The sequence below is a fragment of the Bison bison genome, unplaced genomic scaffold (genome assembly GCF_000754665.1).
Source record: "Bison bison bison isolate TAMUID 2011002044 unplaced genomic scaffold, Bison_UMD1.0 scf7180017864299, whole genome shotgun sequence".
In the NCBI taxonomy this organism is placed as follows: domain Eukaryota; kingdom Metazoa; phylum Chordata; class Mammalia; order Artiodactyla; family Bovidae; genus Bison; species Bison bison.
Window position 1 is genome coordinate 3,081,273 of NW_011494871.1, and position 17,144 is coordinate 3,098,416.

Below are 17,144 nucleotides of genomic sequence, written 5' to 3' on the forward strand. Positions count from 1 at the left end.
AATACGTTTTTGTGGTTTAGCCGGGTCATAATGTAATGTGTTTAACGAGTATTTCATTGAAATGGCATCTTTGTAAGATGTCATCAGCCTAGCCCCTTGAAAACCTCTGAGGTAAGTTCCCCAATCATTCTGCCTGTTTAGAAAACGAGACGGACTTTCCCCACACACATTCTCGGAGAGCGTTTTGCATGCAGCGTTTGGGGCTGTCACTAGTCACTGGAGGGTCCATGTGGGTTTGTCGTCATTGTTCACACCAGTCAGTTTAGTGTCTGGGTTTGTCAACCTCATTTGGCTATTCCTACATCATGCCAGTCCCTGACTCCAACCCGACTTTGCAGATGACATAAGTCTGGACCAACAGGCTGGGCGGCTGCTGAGGGTCTGTGGGTCCTGAAGCCACGGCATCATTTCTGCCTGGAGGAGAATGAGTGGCTCTCAGGACAGGGCTTCAGGCTCCCGTAATACCACCTCTGATGCACACGGTCATCCCATCATTGTATCAGATTTTACCCCACGTGAAGCCCCACCAGGTGATTCTATATGTGACCAACAAGTGAGACTAGCATCTTTCCCACTCTTATGGCTTCTTTTACCTTGTGGAGCTCTTTACCTGGACCTCGGGGACAGGGAGCACACACTGCCCCCCCTCATTTCAGCTCTCCTCTGGGGGGTGCTGATCCGCAATCTTGGTCTCCTGGCTGGTCTCACATGGTCCAGTGAGATGCTGAGGAGAGTGCTGATGCAACAGGCAGCCCGCTTCCCTCCTCTTCCCTCGCTCCCGCCCCCCTTGCTCCCTTTCCCCCTCCCTCCCTCCCCCACCCCGGCCTGGGCCTGCTGGACCTTTGTGTGCTAGTGATGATTTCTGCTGGGAGATGCTCAACGTCCTGCTGGTGAATAAAGGTGTGTTGAGATCACCTCCCTTCACCTGCGCATTGGATGAGTTTCTTTACTGGGACCTTCTCAGAACCTGGAATGGCCTGGCTCCCGCTGACGTCACTGTCTGATGCAGTGCAAGCATCCACCCCCATGTCTCTAGGCGGACGGATTTCCTTTTGTGCCTGAACTGTCCTTTCCCCTCTCGCTGCCCCCTTCCTCCCTATATCCATCTGTGCCCCCCGTGCTGCTTCATCTGCATAATCTTATCATCACTTACATAGATGGTGGATAAATATATTCTAAAAGGCTGGCTTGGGAACCCAATGACTTACCTTGGTTTGGGGGTTCTTTATCTCCTATTAAAAAAAATCACTTGAGTTTTAAATACCCTGCTAAAATGAAAACAGCTAAGCTACAGGAAAGTTGTTTTTCGGAGTACAGTGGTGAATTATAACAGTACTGTTAAGATTAAGCAAAACAGGAAGAAATAATTTGAGTAACATGCTGCAGAAATAATAAAATGGACAGTCCAAATGGACTTTTCCAGCCTTGAATTATAAGCAAGCTGTAGCTTATGAATGTGTTCATCCACCAATGATTGTTTAAGACTTAGTGCCTTTTCTTCAGGAGGATGCTACTGGCAAATTTTTAACAAGAACTGATGCCCACAGGTATTTCCCTCTAAAGCAGTCAAAATATAACCTTTAAGAGAACACGCTGTCCTGTGGGAATTTCCCCAACAGGGCGGGCCAAGCAGTGACTTGTGAGTTGTTTAGTGGATGCTGTCTTTTCCAAGGCTGTTGGTATGTACAGAATCACAGTTTGGGAATTTCTCCTTCAAGGAATGAATTATTCCCAGATGGTATTAGTTTCGATTGGGCTGGGAGATGCTCTTTCCTAAGCAGAAACTTAAAATGCAGTGTTGAGTTATCCTTGAAAACTGATGAGTTTGAATAGTAGGGTTATCTTGGCATCACTAATCTTAAGTATTCAGACGAACTCAGTTGCAGGCAAGTTATGTAATGCCAGTAGCATTGGACTGTCATGGCAAGGTAGAAATACATGCCTTTTAAAATTCTAGAAGCTACAGTTAGAAGAGGTCCCTGGGTTTCACTACCTGTTTCTTCTGTTTGTGCCAAATTCCCAGCATGGTGGTCCATGGTCTTAAGGGTCTCCATGGAGATGCTCTCTCCATCAGTGAGCTCTCGATCCTGGAAGTGATCGCAGGGTTTGCCCCTTTAAAGGCATCAAGCAATGGCAGTTCCATCTCTTTGTACCAAGGCCTCACCTTGCTTCTCTGCTGATGGTGCGAACTGTGAGGTCCCAACACACTCTGCTCCTCGGCCTGACTACAGACGAGGGGCGTTCCCTTCATTTGCCACTCTTATTTCAGGGTGTATTCTCTGTATTTATTCCAGCTCCTCTGTTTTCTTTCCTCTAATACTGTGATTCTCAATATGGGGAATTTTCCCCAAGGGACATTGGCAGTGTCCAGAGGCATTTTTTGTTGTCACATCTTGGTGGAGAATACTACTGGCTCACAACCAGGGGGTCGGTGCTGTGCTCATCTTGTGAATAGAGACCAGGCATGCTGCCGAACACACTACCGTCCCAGGGACAGCACCCCCCAACTGTGTGAGAGACATGGACCCCAAAGAATAAAAGAAGACAACTTCAAGGGGGAAAATAACTAGATTAAGAAGAAGTCTTTTGAAATACCAACACCCAATGGGAAGGAACTTTCTAGGAGAGAAATAAGGTGGAGATAAAAGTGAGATTCACGTGACAGAGATTCTGCACCACTTTGGGGTCCATTTCTGTCTGTCTGTTAGTGAAAGAGATGTCTTGTTTCCAGAGTTCACCATTTCTCACTCAGAGTATGGCCTCCCGTGTCGTTTAGCTTCTCTTTGCTGCCCTAGTTTCCTCATCTGAAACATGCAGGTCATAATGCCATTTCGTAGCATTGCTGGAGCATCAGAGAAGTATTAGCATTTTAGTGTTGCATATTAGTAATGCTAATAATAGTCGTCTACTAGTATTACATATACTAGTAAGCATCCTCGTGGAGGTAAAGTGCTTAGAACAGAGCCCGTCTTATGCTTAGTAACGTAATTTCTATTTCCAGTGTAGAATTAACAAACGGTTTTCTGTTCATTAAGTGTATATTCCCTTGGTATCTCTAATTTTCTTGAAGAGATCCCTAGCCTTTCCCATTCTATTGTTTTCTTCTATTTCTTTGCTTTGATCACTGAGGAAGGCTTTCTTGTCTCTCCTTGCTATTCTTTGGAACTCTGCACTCAAATGGGTATATCTTTCCTTTTCTCCTTTGCCTTTCACTTCCCGTCTTTTTACAGCTATTTGTAAGGCCTCCTCAGACAGCCATTTTGCTTTTTTGTATTTCTTTTTCTTGGGGATGGTCTTGATCCTGTCTCCTGTACAATGTCACGAACCTCCATCCATAGTTCATCAGGCACTCTGTCTATCAGATCTAGGCCCTTAAATCTATTTCTCACTTCCACTATAGTCATAAGGGATTTGATTTAGGTCATACCTGAATGGTCTAGTGGTTTCCCCTACTTTCTTCAATGTAAGTCTGAATTTGGCAATAAGGAGTTTATGATCCAAGCCACAGTCAGCTCCCGGTCTTGTTTTTGCTGACTGTATAGAGCTCCTCCATCTTTAGCTGCAAAGAATATAATCAATCTGATTTTGGTGTTGACCATCTGGTGATGTCCATGTGTAGAGTCTTCTCTTGTGTTGTTGGAAGAGGGTGTTTGCTATGACCAGTGCATTTTCTTGGCAAAACTCTATTAGCCTTTGTCCTGCTTCATTCTGTACTCCAAGGCCAAATTTGCCTGTTACTCCAGGTGTTTCTTGACTTCCTACTTTTGCATTCCAGTTCCCTATAATGAAAAGGGCATCTTTTTTGAGTGTTAGTTCTAGAAGTTCCTGTAGGTCTTCATAGAACTATTTAGCTTCAGCTTCTTCAGCATTACTGGTCTGGGCATAGACTTGAATTACCGTGATATTGAATGGTTTGCCTTGGAGCAGTTGCAGCAATGAAATTAAAAGACGCTTACTCCTTGGAAGGAAAGTTATGACCAACCTAGACAGCATATTAAAAAGCAGAGACATTACTTTGCCAACAAAGGTCCGTCTAGTCAAGACTATGGTTTTACCAGTGGTCATGTATGGATGTGAGAGTTGGACTATAAAGAAAGCTGAGTGCCCAAGAATTGATGCTTTTGAACTGTGGTGTTAGAGACGACTCTTGAGAGTCCCTTGGACTCCTGCAAGGAGATCCAACCAGTCCATCCTAAAGGAGATCATTCCTGGGTGTTCATTGCAAAGACTGATGTTGAGGCTGAAACTCCAATACTTTGGCCACCTGATGTGAAGAGCTGACTCATTGGAAAAGACCCTGATGCTGGGAAAGATTGAGGGCAGGAGGAGAAGGGGATGACAGAGGATGAGATGGTAGGATGGCATCATTGACTTGATGGACATGGATTTGGGTGGACTCCGGGAGTTGATGATGGACAGGGAGGCCTGGTGTGCTGTGATTCATAGGGTCGCAAAGAGTCAGACATGACTGAGTGACTGAACTGAACTGAACTGGTGTATATTCTTGAAGTATGAAACACATTCTAAGTCCTCCATATGTAGACAAATGCTTTGTATATTTAATTACAACCAGCCTTTGTAATATTACTGTTGAAAGGAAGTTCAGAAGTTGTCAAACCATAATTGTAAACCTGGTTCTCAGCTTAGCCTCCCAGCCCTTCTAAGTCTACCATTTGATCAGCGTTTTCTCCAGACTCCATCAGGGTTTCATTTAGGTAGAACTCAGGGCCCTTAGATCACTGCTCATCTCAATCAAAAGTCTTTTCTTCATTTGTGAACTCAGAGGGCGAGACTAAAGATAGGAAATCCACCTTGAGCTAAAACGAATAGGAGGTAGTTCAGAAACTCTCAGTTTAGGTCTGAAGCTAACACAACCCGTGATGTCTCTTTGAGGATTCATCTGTCCTTATCCACCAATTTTCTTACCTAGAATCAGGAGAAAGGGAACACCCTGTGGCTGGATCCAGGGTCCCATGACAATCATATTTTACCTGTGATGTACTTCGTCATTATGGTGTTTGACAAAACTAAATAGATCTTGATTCTTTCATGAGTCAGATTCTTCAACAAACAGATGGGTAAATTGATGAGCCCAAATGTACGTATACATCAGCTACTGGGTTGGAAATTTGAACACAAAAATCCGTATTTACTTGGCCTATAGGCCACAGGTCTAATTTGGGTATAAAGAAAGAATAAAAGGAGATTGGCGGTGTCACTCAAATAAACCATTTCTGAATTTAAAACAGGTTTTCAACCCTCAAGGTAAAAACCAGACTTTTCACAGCAAGCTAGCTCACCTGAACCAGGTAATTCTCTTGTGGCTCAGCTGATAAAGAATCTGCCTGCAATGCAGGTGATCTGGGTTTGATCCCTGGGTTGGGAAGATCCCCCAGAGCAGGGAAAGGCTACCCACTCCGGTATTCTGGCCTGGAGAATTCCATGGACTGTATAGTCCATGGGGTCACAAAGAATCAGACCTGACTGAGGGACTTTCCCTTCACTTCCGTCTTAGTGATCATTATGTACATTGTCATTTCATAGTCATCCTTCAGAAGAAGAAAATGGAAAAGCTGCAAAATTAAGGCTTCACATCCTAGTTATATTGTCTAGGCATCTCGCATTGAATGTTTGCATTTACAGGTCCCAGTAGTTCACATAGAAGTCGATGGAGAACATGAGTAGTGAAAGTCCTCCAGAATTCTGAGTGCAGTCGTCATCCACTCATTTTGTATCACATAGTTATCTCTGCTATTGGCCTATAGTGCCAATTTAGCAAAAATTAAAGACAAATGGTAAATGAACACGCAGAGACTGTCTAATACTAGCACCCACAGAGATAGATTTTTTTGGTTGTTTAGTCGCTTAGTTGTGTCCAACCCTTTGTGACCGATCCCATGAACTGTAGGCCACTCTGTCCATGGGATTCTCCAGGCAAGAATACTGGAGTGGGTGGCCATTTCCTTCTTCAGGACCCAAGGATTGAACCCTCATTTCCTGCATTGGCAGATGGATTCTTTATCACTGAGCCACCAGGGAAACCCAGAGATAGATTAATATGGTTTTATTCTATTCCTTCTTCTAATAGACAAAGAGAAATTTTAATCTGTATGAAAAGTGGTTGGTTGGTTGTTTGGAAACCTGACTTTGTGTGTTTGCTTCATTTGGAGAAAATATAAGATGAAGAAATTCAGAGTTAGAAAGAGGAGGCATTAGAATCACAGACAAATGTCAATGTCTCTAAAGTTCTCTTTTTACATTCTGAGTAAAACAGACTTCAGGGCTCTACAGGTTAATTGTAACTTCTTTGTTTTTCAGATACTGTGTTGGCCAATGGTCATGCCACAGACTATTTATTTGTTGGAAATATCGTTTATACTGTAAGTTTGCCTATTTATTGAATCTTTCTTAAATGGCACATGTGTGGGTTCTGCCTCTCTCTCCCTTCATATAAAGTCTTTGTCATTATTATTTCAAATTTCTGAAGTATATATTATAGATTCCTTAAAGACTACAGCCTTGAAATTAAAAGACGCTTGCCCCTTGGAAGGAAAGCTGTGATAAACCTAGACAGCATATTAAAAAGCAGAGACATCACTTTGCCAACAAAGGTCTGTATAGTCAAAGTCATGGTTTTTGCAGTAGTCATGTACAGATGTGAGAGTTGGACCATAAAGAAAGCTGAGCACCAAAGAATTGATGCCTTCAAACTGTGGTGCTGGAGAAGACTCTTGAGAGTCCCTTGGACTGCAAAGAGATCAAACCAGTCAATCCTAAAGGAAATCAACCCTGAATATTCATTGGAAGGGCTGATGCTGAAGCTGAAACTCTTAACATTTTGGCCACCTGATGCGAAGAGCCAACTCATTAGAAAAGACCCTGATGCTGGGAAAGATTGAGGGCAGGAGGAGAAGGGGATAACAGAGGATGAGATGGTTGGATGGCCTCACCAATTCAATAGACATGAATCTGAAACAACTCCAGGAGATAGTGGAGGACGGGGAAGCCTGGCATGCTGCAGTCCATGGGGTCGCAAAGAGTCAGACACGACTTAGCAACCGCACCACAATAACAAGCTCAAAAGGGTTGTAAAATGCTTACCTTGTATTTCAGTGAAGTTTATGCAAAGTTGGTGGCTCAGAGGATAAAGCGTCTGCCTACAATGCGGGAGACCTGGATTTGATCCCCAGGTTGGCAAGATCCCCTGGAGAAGGAAATGGCAACCCACTCCAGTATTCTTGCCTGGAGGATCCCATGGATGGAGGAGCCTAGTAGGCTACAGTCCACGGGGTCGCAAAGAGTCAGACATGACTGAGTGACTTCACTCACTCACTTATGTAAAGTTCAGATTTCAGGACAAGGGATCAACAGACTTCCCTCAATCTTTACATGACATTTCACACCTACTTGTGAAAAATCAAAACAAGCAAAGAAAAAAAAAAAACCCTACATTGAGAGAAGGTGATTTCTCCCTAATCTTCCAAGCTAAAGAAAAGGGGGAGTAACTATTACTTATGAGAAGACAATCACTAAAGTGAGGGCTTTTCTTAAAAGAAACCTGCCTGTAAGTTTCCTAAAACTTACCCCCAGGAAACTAGCTCCCAAGGTGGCACTTCCAAAGTCCAGCTGCTGGGAAGAAACTGCCCGTGGGGAGGATGTGGGGTTTCTCCTGCCTGAAAATACAAGGATAACACGTTTCCCAAATTCCTCTTTCTTTCACAGTATGTTGTTGTTACTGTTTGTCTGAAAGCTGGTTTGGAGACGACAGCTTGGACCAAAGTAAGTTTTCTATAGAATTATTAATATTTCTCTATCCAGTATAGATATTTTTGTGGCATAGTATCTTTTTAAAACCCAGGAAAACAGTAAGCAATGTCAAGCCATGGTAGTTTAAATTTTTCCCTCTAAAAATTGTGGTTTGACCTTTATCAGGGCACATTTGCCATCCAAATTTCTCTAATCATTTGCTAGGCTCTGAATACAGCTCTAAGCTATTAACAGCTCATTCCAAAGATGTATGTATATTATTTAAATATATATGTGTATATATATATATATACATACAAAGAAAATACAGGACAGAAAGGTGAATTTTTAATTTCCATAATTTTGCCACCAAGAGGTAGTTACTTTCAACATTTGCTGTATTATCTTCCAGACTTTGTGCATTTATTTTAATAAGATGAAGCTTTACAGAACATAGAGTATTGTAGCCTTTTTTTTTTCACTTAAAAATATATCAGTATTTTACATGCTTTAAAATATGCTTCTGCAAAGTCATAGTTCATGATTAAAGAGTATGGAGTTTTATCAGTATCCCATCACTTATTTAATCAGTCCCCAATTTGGGACATTTTTAGTTATCTCCAGCTCTTGAGGGTTATGGCCAATGTTTCATGGCTGTCTCTGCTGTTTACAAAGGCTTCTAATTCTGTTCTGATTACTTAAGAGAGGGGTGGGAGGTAAATATGGAAGCAGAGAATTGAGACAGAGACAATGAAGCCAGGTGAGGGGGGTGGTGGCCTAGCCTGGGGGTTGGAGCAGGCACTAAGCAGTGGTCAGATTTTTTAAAAAGCTGACAGACGCTCATGATGGATTAGATCATGGAGGAAGTCAAGGATTATCCTATTAAGAGGACAAAGGAGAAGAAATTCACAACCCAGCAGATGCTCAGAGTGGTGTTGTTAAGATATATGTCCATGCCAGATTTCTTTTTAAGTTCTTTGGAAAGGAACAATTGAAATCTCAGAATGATAAATAAAACCATCTTGGTCATTTTGTCTGTCCAGCACCCTCTTCCTAGATGAATGAGGCCTTGTTTATTCAGATCCAGGTCAGAATGCATACCAGTAAGGGACGGGTGGGGGCCTGCTGGCACCAGGGGGTGGGCCTAGGGCCTGCCAGGGGGTGGGCCTAGGGAACCATCAGCAGTGGTACAAAAAGTGCTTTCCTCTTCAGGGTGGTTTGGGGTCACTAGTTACTTAAATTCACCATTAAATACTCTGAGGCAAGAAAATGAGAACTCAAACTCTCCAATGACCAGTGACTCATAGAAACCTTTCCATAAAGAAAAGTGGCATGGACCGAGGGCTCCTGCAGCAGGGGGGTGGGGGCGTCGATCAGGTGGCTCCTGGGCCTGCAGACAACCCTGCCTGAGTGTCTGTTTCCTCCTGCAGTTCAGTCACCTGGCCGTCTGGGGAAGCATGCTCATCTGGCTGGTGTTCTTTGGCATCTACTCGACCATCTGGCCCACCATTCCCATCGCTCCAGACATGAAAGGGCAGGTCAGTGCCACTAATTGTCATTGGCGTCCTGGGTCTCAGGGTGGGGATGAACTGCAGGACAGGCTGGTGTTGCCTGCTTCTGTCAAAATGAATCTGGTGGGAAACAAACCACATCAGAGCCCCTGGAAGAGGTTGTCCAGGCCACAGGAACAGCATTTGAAATGTCCACAGTTAGGTAAACTGTTGACTTAATTCCTCTGATCTACCCAGTGCGTCCGCATTTCCACAGTGAATCCTGTTCTCAGATGTACAGTTCACAGACATGGAAAATGGGAGATGATTTGAGTTGTTCATGGTTATATTGGTTGCAATTTCGATAGTGGTATTATTATACTTTGAGTAGCTGACAATGTCACCTGTGAAAGAGAAATCTAACCACTCTATGAACCAGATCATTAGTTAACCAGAATTTCTCACTGTGCATCTCTTCATCGAGAGGCTGAGATAGAAGACCTTTACGCTCGTTTGTATTTTGTTTCATCTTTTATATTAATCTCCGTCTAGTGTTTGCCATGGAGCCTTCAGCCCTGACACACTGGATCTTAAGATCCCATGGGATGGGGTCTGGGGGGGAACTTGAAAGCCCTGGGTTCCAAGAGCCCTCAGTTTACAAATGAAGCTGTAAAACTTGCTTTACAGGGAAATGTTTCAGGGTTTATAAGAGAATATGTGATTTGTGGGAAGGGATGCAGAATGTCTATGAAGGAAGACATTGCATTCCCTGTTCTTTTTGCATTCGGACCCCTTTGGAGGTGCTGACCATCCCTGGTTGGGCTTGTCCAGGTCAGCAGTCCGGGTGCTGGGACAGCACCCCAGCTGTAGTCTGCTCCCCAACTCTACCCGCCAGGCCTGCCTTGTTTTGTCCCCACTTCCAGGCCTGGAGCACACTGCAGGGCCTGGGCAGCTGTTCACAGGGGGCGTGTGCTGGGTCTGCTAAGGTTTGCTCTGGGTCATCCCCCCGAATTTGCATGATGGCGCTGGTGTCTCCGGTCAGAACCAAGCATGGGAAGAGAGGGCTGTGGGTTGCAGGCTTCTTCTGGCTCCTGCCCCACACTGACATATTATAGAGGCAGGCCCATGCATGGCTCATCGGGCTGCTATCTTTACCTCACTCACTCTGCACAAATGAGCCAGAACTCAGGTCTCCCAGGTCTAGATACATGCCCGGCAAGTGTTTACCATGAGGTCATCAGGGTGGGCTGCTTGCCATTTTTACTTGGTGAACCCATTGATGCACCTTCGGGGGCCTGAGACCTCCTCTGAGGTGCTGAGCAGGATGGACGTGTCCTAGAGGGGCGACTTGTATGTCCCTGAACACAGCTTTGCCTCCTGTAAGGCACCAGGACAAACATGTAACACACTTTTCAGGTCCTTCCCAAATCCAAGTGGTAGAGGAAGTTACAGAGCAGTGAATGAATCAAGAAGATTGTTGTGTAGCAAAACAAGCATTTCCCAGCAAAGATGCTTTGTGCACTTCAATCAGTTCTTTCTGTTCTTGAATTTTTTTTTTAATTGGAGGATAATTGCTTTACAATATTGTACTGGCCTCTGCCACACATCCACATGAATTAGACATAAGTATACATATGTTCCCTCCCTCTTGAAACCCACCCCCGCCACACACCCATCCCACCCCTCTAGGTTGTCACAGAGCACTGGGTTGAGCTCCCTGCATCATACAGCAAATTCCCACTGGCTGTCTATTTTACATATGGTAGTGGATATGTTTCCACGTTACCCTCTCAATTTGTCCCACCCTCTCCTTCCCCAGCTGCGTCCACAAGTCTCTCCTCTACGTCTGCATCTCCAAATAGGTTCATCAGTACCATATTTCTAGATCCCACATGCATGTGTTAATTAAGCAAGAAGACTATCCATAGTGATGACCACTGGGTAAGGCTTGGTGCCTAAAATATCTGCTTCGTGTTCTTTCCTTGTGTTTAAAGGTGAGTGTAGCCCAATAAACATTTCATTTGGGGAATTTGGGGCAGAGGACGATAAAAGGGACAGCAGCCAACTGCAGAGAACAGTCTTCTAAATTAGAGGAGAATGACAGCAGAAGGATGGAATTAGCTGATGGGTGACTGGTTGACAAAGCCCCTCCTTTGAAAGCCCCTCCCCAGAGAGATGTTCCAGTGACCCCTCTGTGGTCACTGGCTCCAGTAACCCCAATTCAAATGTGCGTGAGAGGCTGGTCGCCAGTTCATCAGGAGGGTGACCTTTGACATGTGGCGGGACCATTCACTGTGTAGCCCGAGTTGCACGTTCTTTTGTGTGGTTCAAAGGCTCAATGTAATGATGAAATTTCCATAGTTGGGGACTTTCTGAAAAAAAAAAAAAACAGTGAGCTATTCCTGCCATGCAAGAGCAAGGAACTTGTAATATTAAATCACGTTTCACTTGGGTATAAAAGCTTTTTTTTAGCATAAACCACATCATTTCAGCTTTTCGGTTGGTTGGTCTGTTTCCATGAGGCAAAAGATGTTGTTCTGAAATCGTCCATCACTGGCTGAGGCTGAGGTTTTCATTAGACATGGAAGGCAATATTACTGTAGTTTTCATGTCCAGGGGCTGCTGGATGGATAATCTACAGTCTGTGTTGAAAGGACTATTTCTTAGCTCTGGTCTTGAATTTGAAAAATATGGCCAAGTCATATCCATCCCTTTGGTGCTATGCTGGTCCTGTGGATTGAATGTTTGGGCCCCCCTCAAATTTGTGTTGAAGCCCTGACCACCCCACCCCGCCCAGCATGGAGGTGGGGCCTTGGGAGGTACTAGAGATCAGGTGAACGGAGAGACAACCTGAGCAACAGCTTGCTCGTTCTCTGCTGTGTGAAAAGGCAAGGATCTGAAAAAAATATATATCTGAGTCACTTTGCTATACACCTGTAACTAACACAATATTGTAAGTCATCTATCCTTCAATTTTTAAAAACACCTGACAGACACAGCAAGAGAGGGAAAAAATAGATGCAAGAAGTTAGACATCTCCCACCCGGAAGAGAGCCCTCACCAGAGCCCAGCCAGGCTGGCACCCTGTCTCAGATACTCAACCTCCAGAACAGGGAGAAATACATTCCTGCTGTTGAGAAGCCACCCACTTTGGGGTGTTTTGTTACAGCAGCTCAAGCTGACTGAGATGGTTGGTGAAGGCTTTGGGGTGATGGTATTCTGGAAAAAAGACTGCATTTTAAAAATTATTGTTGTTATATTATTATAAGATTGTTTCTAGTGATTTTTATAAGCCATTTTTTTGTAGGTCACGGGCAGTCAGGTTTTGGCAATGGAACGCAGTTCTTTTGAGTCGTAAAATTAAACTAGTCTCTGAAGGCAATGGCATTTCTTACCAGGAGTCAAAATAGAATTACCTGAGAGACATGCCTCCTCATCTTCATCTTTCACTGGTCAGTTATTTCCTCAAGCCTTTATAAATCGGAATATTGTAACTTAAACTCCCATTTCTTTTGGCTAAAGAGTTTTAACATTTTATGGGTTCTTTTTTACTTTGTTTTATTTTCAACATTCTATAGGTTGTTGAGGTGAAATTTCTTAGTAGGGTCCACTGACCACCTACATCGGAACCATCTGGGCTGCTTGTTAAATGACAACCTCTTTCTTCACCAAAAAAAAATATGTACTTGCAACACACGCACACACAATCAGAATCCCTGAGCATGGAGCCCCAGCCTCTGAATTTTGGTAAATCTCCAGGCTGTTTAAAGCTGGAGCACCCCTGCTCACCACACCTAAAACGTGACCCCTGACATTCAAGCCAGCCCTGGGGGTTCCTGGAGAACACGGCATCTGGGTGTCTGCAGCGCGCTGCGTCTCTGAGCGGTGGGCCTGTGAGCTCCCACAGGTGGTGTGGCGTCTGCTCTCAGCCCCGCGCTCTTAGCAGCAGGTTATACCCAGAGACATTACCTCGTCCGCCACAGAAAAGCACTGCTCACCAACTGCTCCTTGCTTTTCCTTTAAAGTCCTTTCCATGGCTAGTAAAGAGGGAAAGAAACCTTCACTTCAAAGCCGACAAACCGCTAACTCCGTCTGCAGTGCCAGGCTCCAGCCAGCTTCTGGCAGAGGACAGCCCCCCCCCTTTATTTTTTTTATCCAAACCCAGGAACGGCTTTACTTTTGAGTTTTATATACACACTTTGTATACACAAGGCAGATCCCAGTGGACTAAGAGTGAACGGGAAGGCGGGGCGGGGTGGGTCTGGCTGCCTCGGTGCTGTCCTTGGATCAAAGCGATTAATTCCTCATCTTCCCTACCCTCTGGCTTTCTCTGGACTTTGCAGCTGAGCAAGATCTCAGGCGCAGGCAGTTTCCATATAAATATAAAAAAAGGGTTTTTGTTTCCAGGTGCTTTAAGAGGAACACTGAGAAGCTGGAGTAAGGGCCATCTCTGCTCAGAACATTCCAGACTGTCTGTGTCAAGCTGACTCTGGCCTGAGGGCCAGGAGAACCCTTGTCCTCAGGTTAACTGTTGTAGCTTGGGACACCGCCATTTGTCCCCAGCACCCACCTTCCCTCCCGCCTTTGCTGAGGGGCCCAGTTCATATCCCATTCTGGCCCTCTTGGACGAGCCCAGCCCCTTAGGGAACCTTTCCACCCCTCATGCTATCATGGGTGGTTCAGAACCCTGAAGGGGGGGATGCAAGGAAACGTTCATTGGGGGTTCCTGGCAAAGTCGCATGTTTGCTCCTGAAAGAAGCCCATCAGAGACTTGGTCTGCTCTTATGCACAGTGGGTAAGGTTGCCTGGACTTGTTCACCACTGGGAGATATGCCAGCTCCAGAATCAAACTGCTGCTTTGAGAGAAGGAATAGAAAGACTGAAACCAGCAAACGTCTGTTATCCGATTTTCCAGACAGCAGGTGCAGCAGCCTCGAAGGCCGCCCCCAGTGCAGGCCCTCCCGGGAGCATCCTCCCTGGCTGCCTGGCCTCAGTGAGAAGCAGCTGTCAGCCTCCTGTGGACGGAGCTTTCTCTTATGTTTGCAAGTATAAGGGCAACAAAGAAAACAGATGATTTCTAAAAAGCAGTCATAGGCTTTAATATCCCATGTTCTATTTTACTCAAACTTAGGTATTTATAGATTTGTTTACAGATTTTGTAAACAATTACTTGAGTGTTGCAATTATGAGTGTTTTAGATGATAATATCCCAGAAACACCTAATGTGAATATCATAAATTCATTGGAATTAATCTTTTAATATAGCAATATTGAATAGAGTTGATCCTATTTTTCTTAAATAACATATTTCAGGAGCCTATGGCCTGGCTAGGGTGAGACATGGTCATCCCAGTAAGGCAGGAAGTCCCATCAGTAGAAACTTCCCTCTTGGTTTGAAATAACTATCTGACATCTTCTTTGTACAGTGTTCTTCTGTGTGGAACTTGGCCAAATTATCTGCTGAAGTGCAGTTAACATTTTTCAATTTGTGCATTTTGTATAATAATAAGACTGACGTCCAAGGAGGACCTTGTTGTTTCTAGATGACATGATCTGAAAAAATAGCTGCTGCTGCTAAGTCGCTTCAGTCATGTCCAACTCTGTGCAACCCCAGAGATAGCAGCCAACCAGGCTCCCCCGTCCCTGGGATTCTCCAGGCAAGAACACTGGAGTGGGTTGCCATTTCCTTCTCAATGCATGAAAGTGAAAAAATAAAGTGAAGTCGCTCAGTCGTGTCCGACTCCTAGCGACCCCATGGACTGCAGCCCACCAGGCCCTTCCGTCCATGGGATTTTCCAGGCAAGAGTACTGGAGTGGGGTGCCATTGCCTTCTCCAGAAAAAATAGCAATAGGAATAAAATTAAGAGGTTAAGGACTTTCTGGTTTTTATGTGTCTGGCCTCCAGGGTTCCTACATTCATATACATTTGCCTCTTGAAGTCTCCCTGCAAGAATCCCTATCTGAGTTAGTCACTAGAACTGAAAAACAAATAAAGAAAACTATAACAAGAAGTTCTTCACTAATAAAAGGGAAATCAAAAACAGTCACTTAACCAGGGCTATCTAGTTGAGTTCTCACTATAAATATAGGCCTATAAATATCTGGGCTCTAAAAATCAGAAAAGTCAGGCATTGGACAAGAGTTCTATCAGAAATTGGCTTTCAAAGTCATTACATGTCACGCCAAATTATTTCTGTTTTTCTTTTCCTGATTACCAAACAAGGAAGAAAGTATGCTTTATAAAATCCATTTGCCCCTCAAAGTAATTCCAGATTCTTCCTAAAGGAATGGGACCAGCACCCGCTGGAACTTGGCTGCTTCCTATAGGGTCTGCGGGATCCACTGAGGTCTAGGTTAATGTGACCTGAATCAAACGTCTTTCCTATTCACTGCAAATCCTAACAGTGAAAGTGGGATGTGAATTAAATTCTCCTCGTGCTTAAGAAATCGATCAAGTTAAGTCAGTTGTCCATAAGAGCCATAATTGTGTTATTTCTGAGCCTTAGTTTTGTCAGGTATAAGAAGTAGATAATATGCGGCTTCCGTGGTAGCTCAGTGGTAAAGACTTCGCCTTCCAGTGCCAAGTGGGGTGTGGGTTCTATCCCTGGTCAGAGAGCTAAGATCCCACATGCCATGGGGCCAAGAAACCAATATATAAAACAGTAACAATACTGTAACAAATTCAACAAAGACTTTAAAAATGGTCCACATCAAAAAATCTTTTTTAAAAAGTAATATCTATCTTTGGAGTTAATAAAGACATGAAAGAAAATAAGGTGGTTGTTTGGTTGATAAGTCATGTCTGACTCTGCGACACCATGAACTGCAACACCCCAGGCTTCCCTGTCCTTCACCGTTTCCTGGAGCTTACTCAAACTCATGTCCATTGAGTCAATGATGCCATCCAACCATCTCATCCTCTGTTGACCCCTTCTCCTCTTGCCCTCAATCTTTTCCAGCATCAGGGTCTTTTCCAATGAGTAACAACAGATGATGTCTATTGAGAAAGTACTATGTCCCAGACAAAATATCAGATCAGATCAGTGGCTCAGTCGTGTCCCACTCTTTGCGACCCCATGAATCACAGCACGCCAGGCCTCACTGTCCGTCACCAACTTCCGGAGTCCGCTGAGACTCACGTCCATCGAGTCAATGATGCCATCCAGCCATCTCATCCTCTGTCGTCCCCTTCTCCTCTTGCCCCCAATCCTTCCCAGCATCAGAGTCTTTTCCAATGAGTCAACTGTTCGCATGAGGTGGCCAAAGTACTGGAGTTTCAGCTTTAGCATCATTCCTTCCAAAGAAATCCCAGGGCTGATCTCCTTCAGAATGGACTGGTTGGATCTCCTTGCAGTCCAAGGGACTCTCAAGAGTCTTCTCCAACACCACAGTTCAAAAGCATCAATTCTTCGGCACTCAGCCTTCTTCACAGTCCAACTCTCACATCCAGACATGACCACAAGAAAAACCATAGCCTTGACTAGACGAACCTTTGTTGGCAAAGTAATGTCTCTGCTTTTGAATATGCTATCTAGGTTGGTCATAACTTTCCTTCCAAGGAGTAAGCGTCTTTTAATTTCATGGCTGGAGTCACCATCTGCAGTGATTTTGGAGCCCAGAAAAATAAAGTCTGACACTGTTTCCACTGTTTCCCCATCTATTTCCCATGAAGTGATGGGACCGGATGCCATGATCTTCGTTTTCTGAATGTTGAGCTTTAAGCCAACTTTTTCACTCTCCACTTTCACTTTCATCAAGAGGCTTTTTAGTTCCTCTTCACTTTCTGCCATAAGGGTGGTGTCATCTGCATATCTGAGGTTATTGATATTTCTCCCAGCAATCTTGATTCCAGCTTGTGTTTCTTCCAGCCCAGCGTTTCTCATGATGTACTCTGCATATAAGTTAAAT

General features: G+C 44.3%; 1 protein-coding gene across 1 annotated transcript in view; it reads left to right on the forward strand.

The window, feature by feature from the left end:
* Positions 1-17,144, forward strand: part of ATP8A2 (ATPase, aminophospholipid transporter, class I, type 8A, member 2) — a 452,578-nt gene that overhangs the window by 309,791 nt on the left and 125,643 nt on the right. The window contains exons 31-33 of the mRNA XM_010851206.1: positions 6,319-6,380; positions 7,723-7,779; positions 9,177-9,284. Of these exons, the coding sequence (XP_010849508.1) occupies positions 6,319-6,380; positions 7,723-7,779; positions 9,177-9,284 (227 nt within the window). The remainder of the gene's footprint in view (positions 1-6,318; positions 6,381-7,722; positions 7,780-9,176; positions 9,285-17,144) is intronic.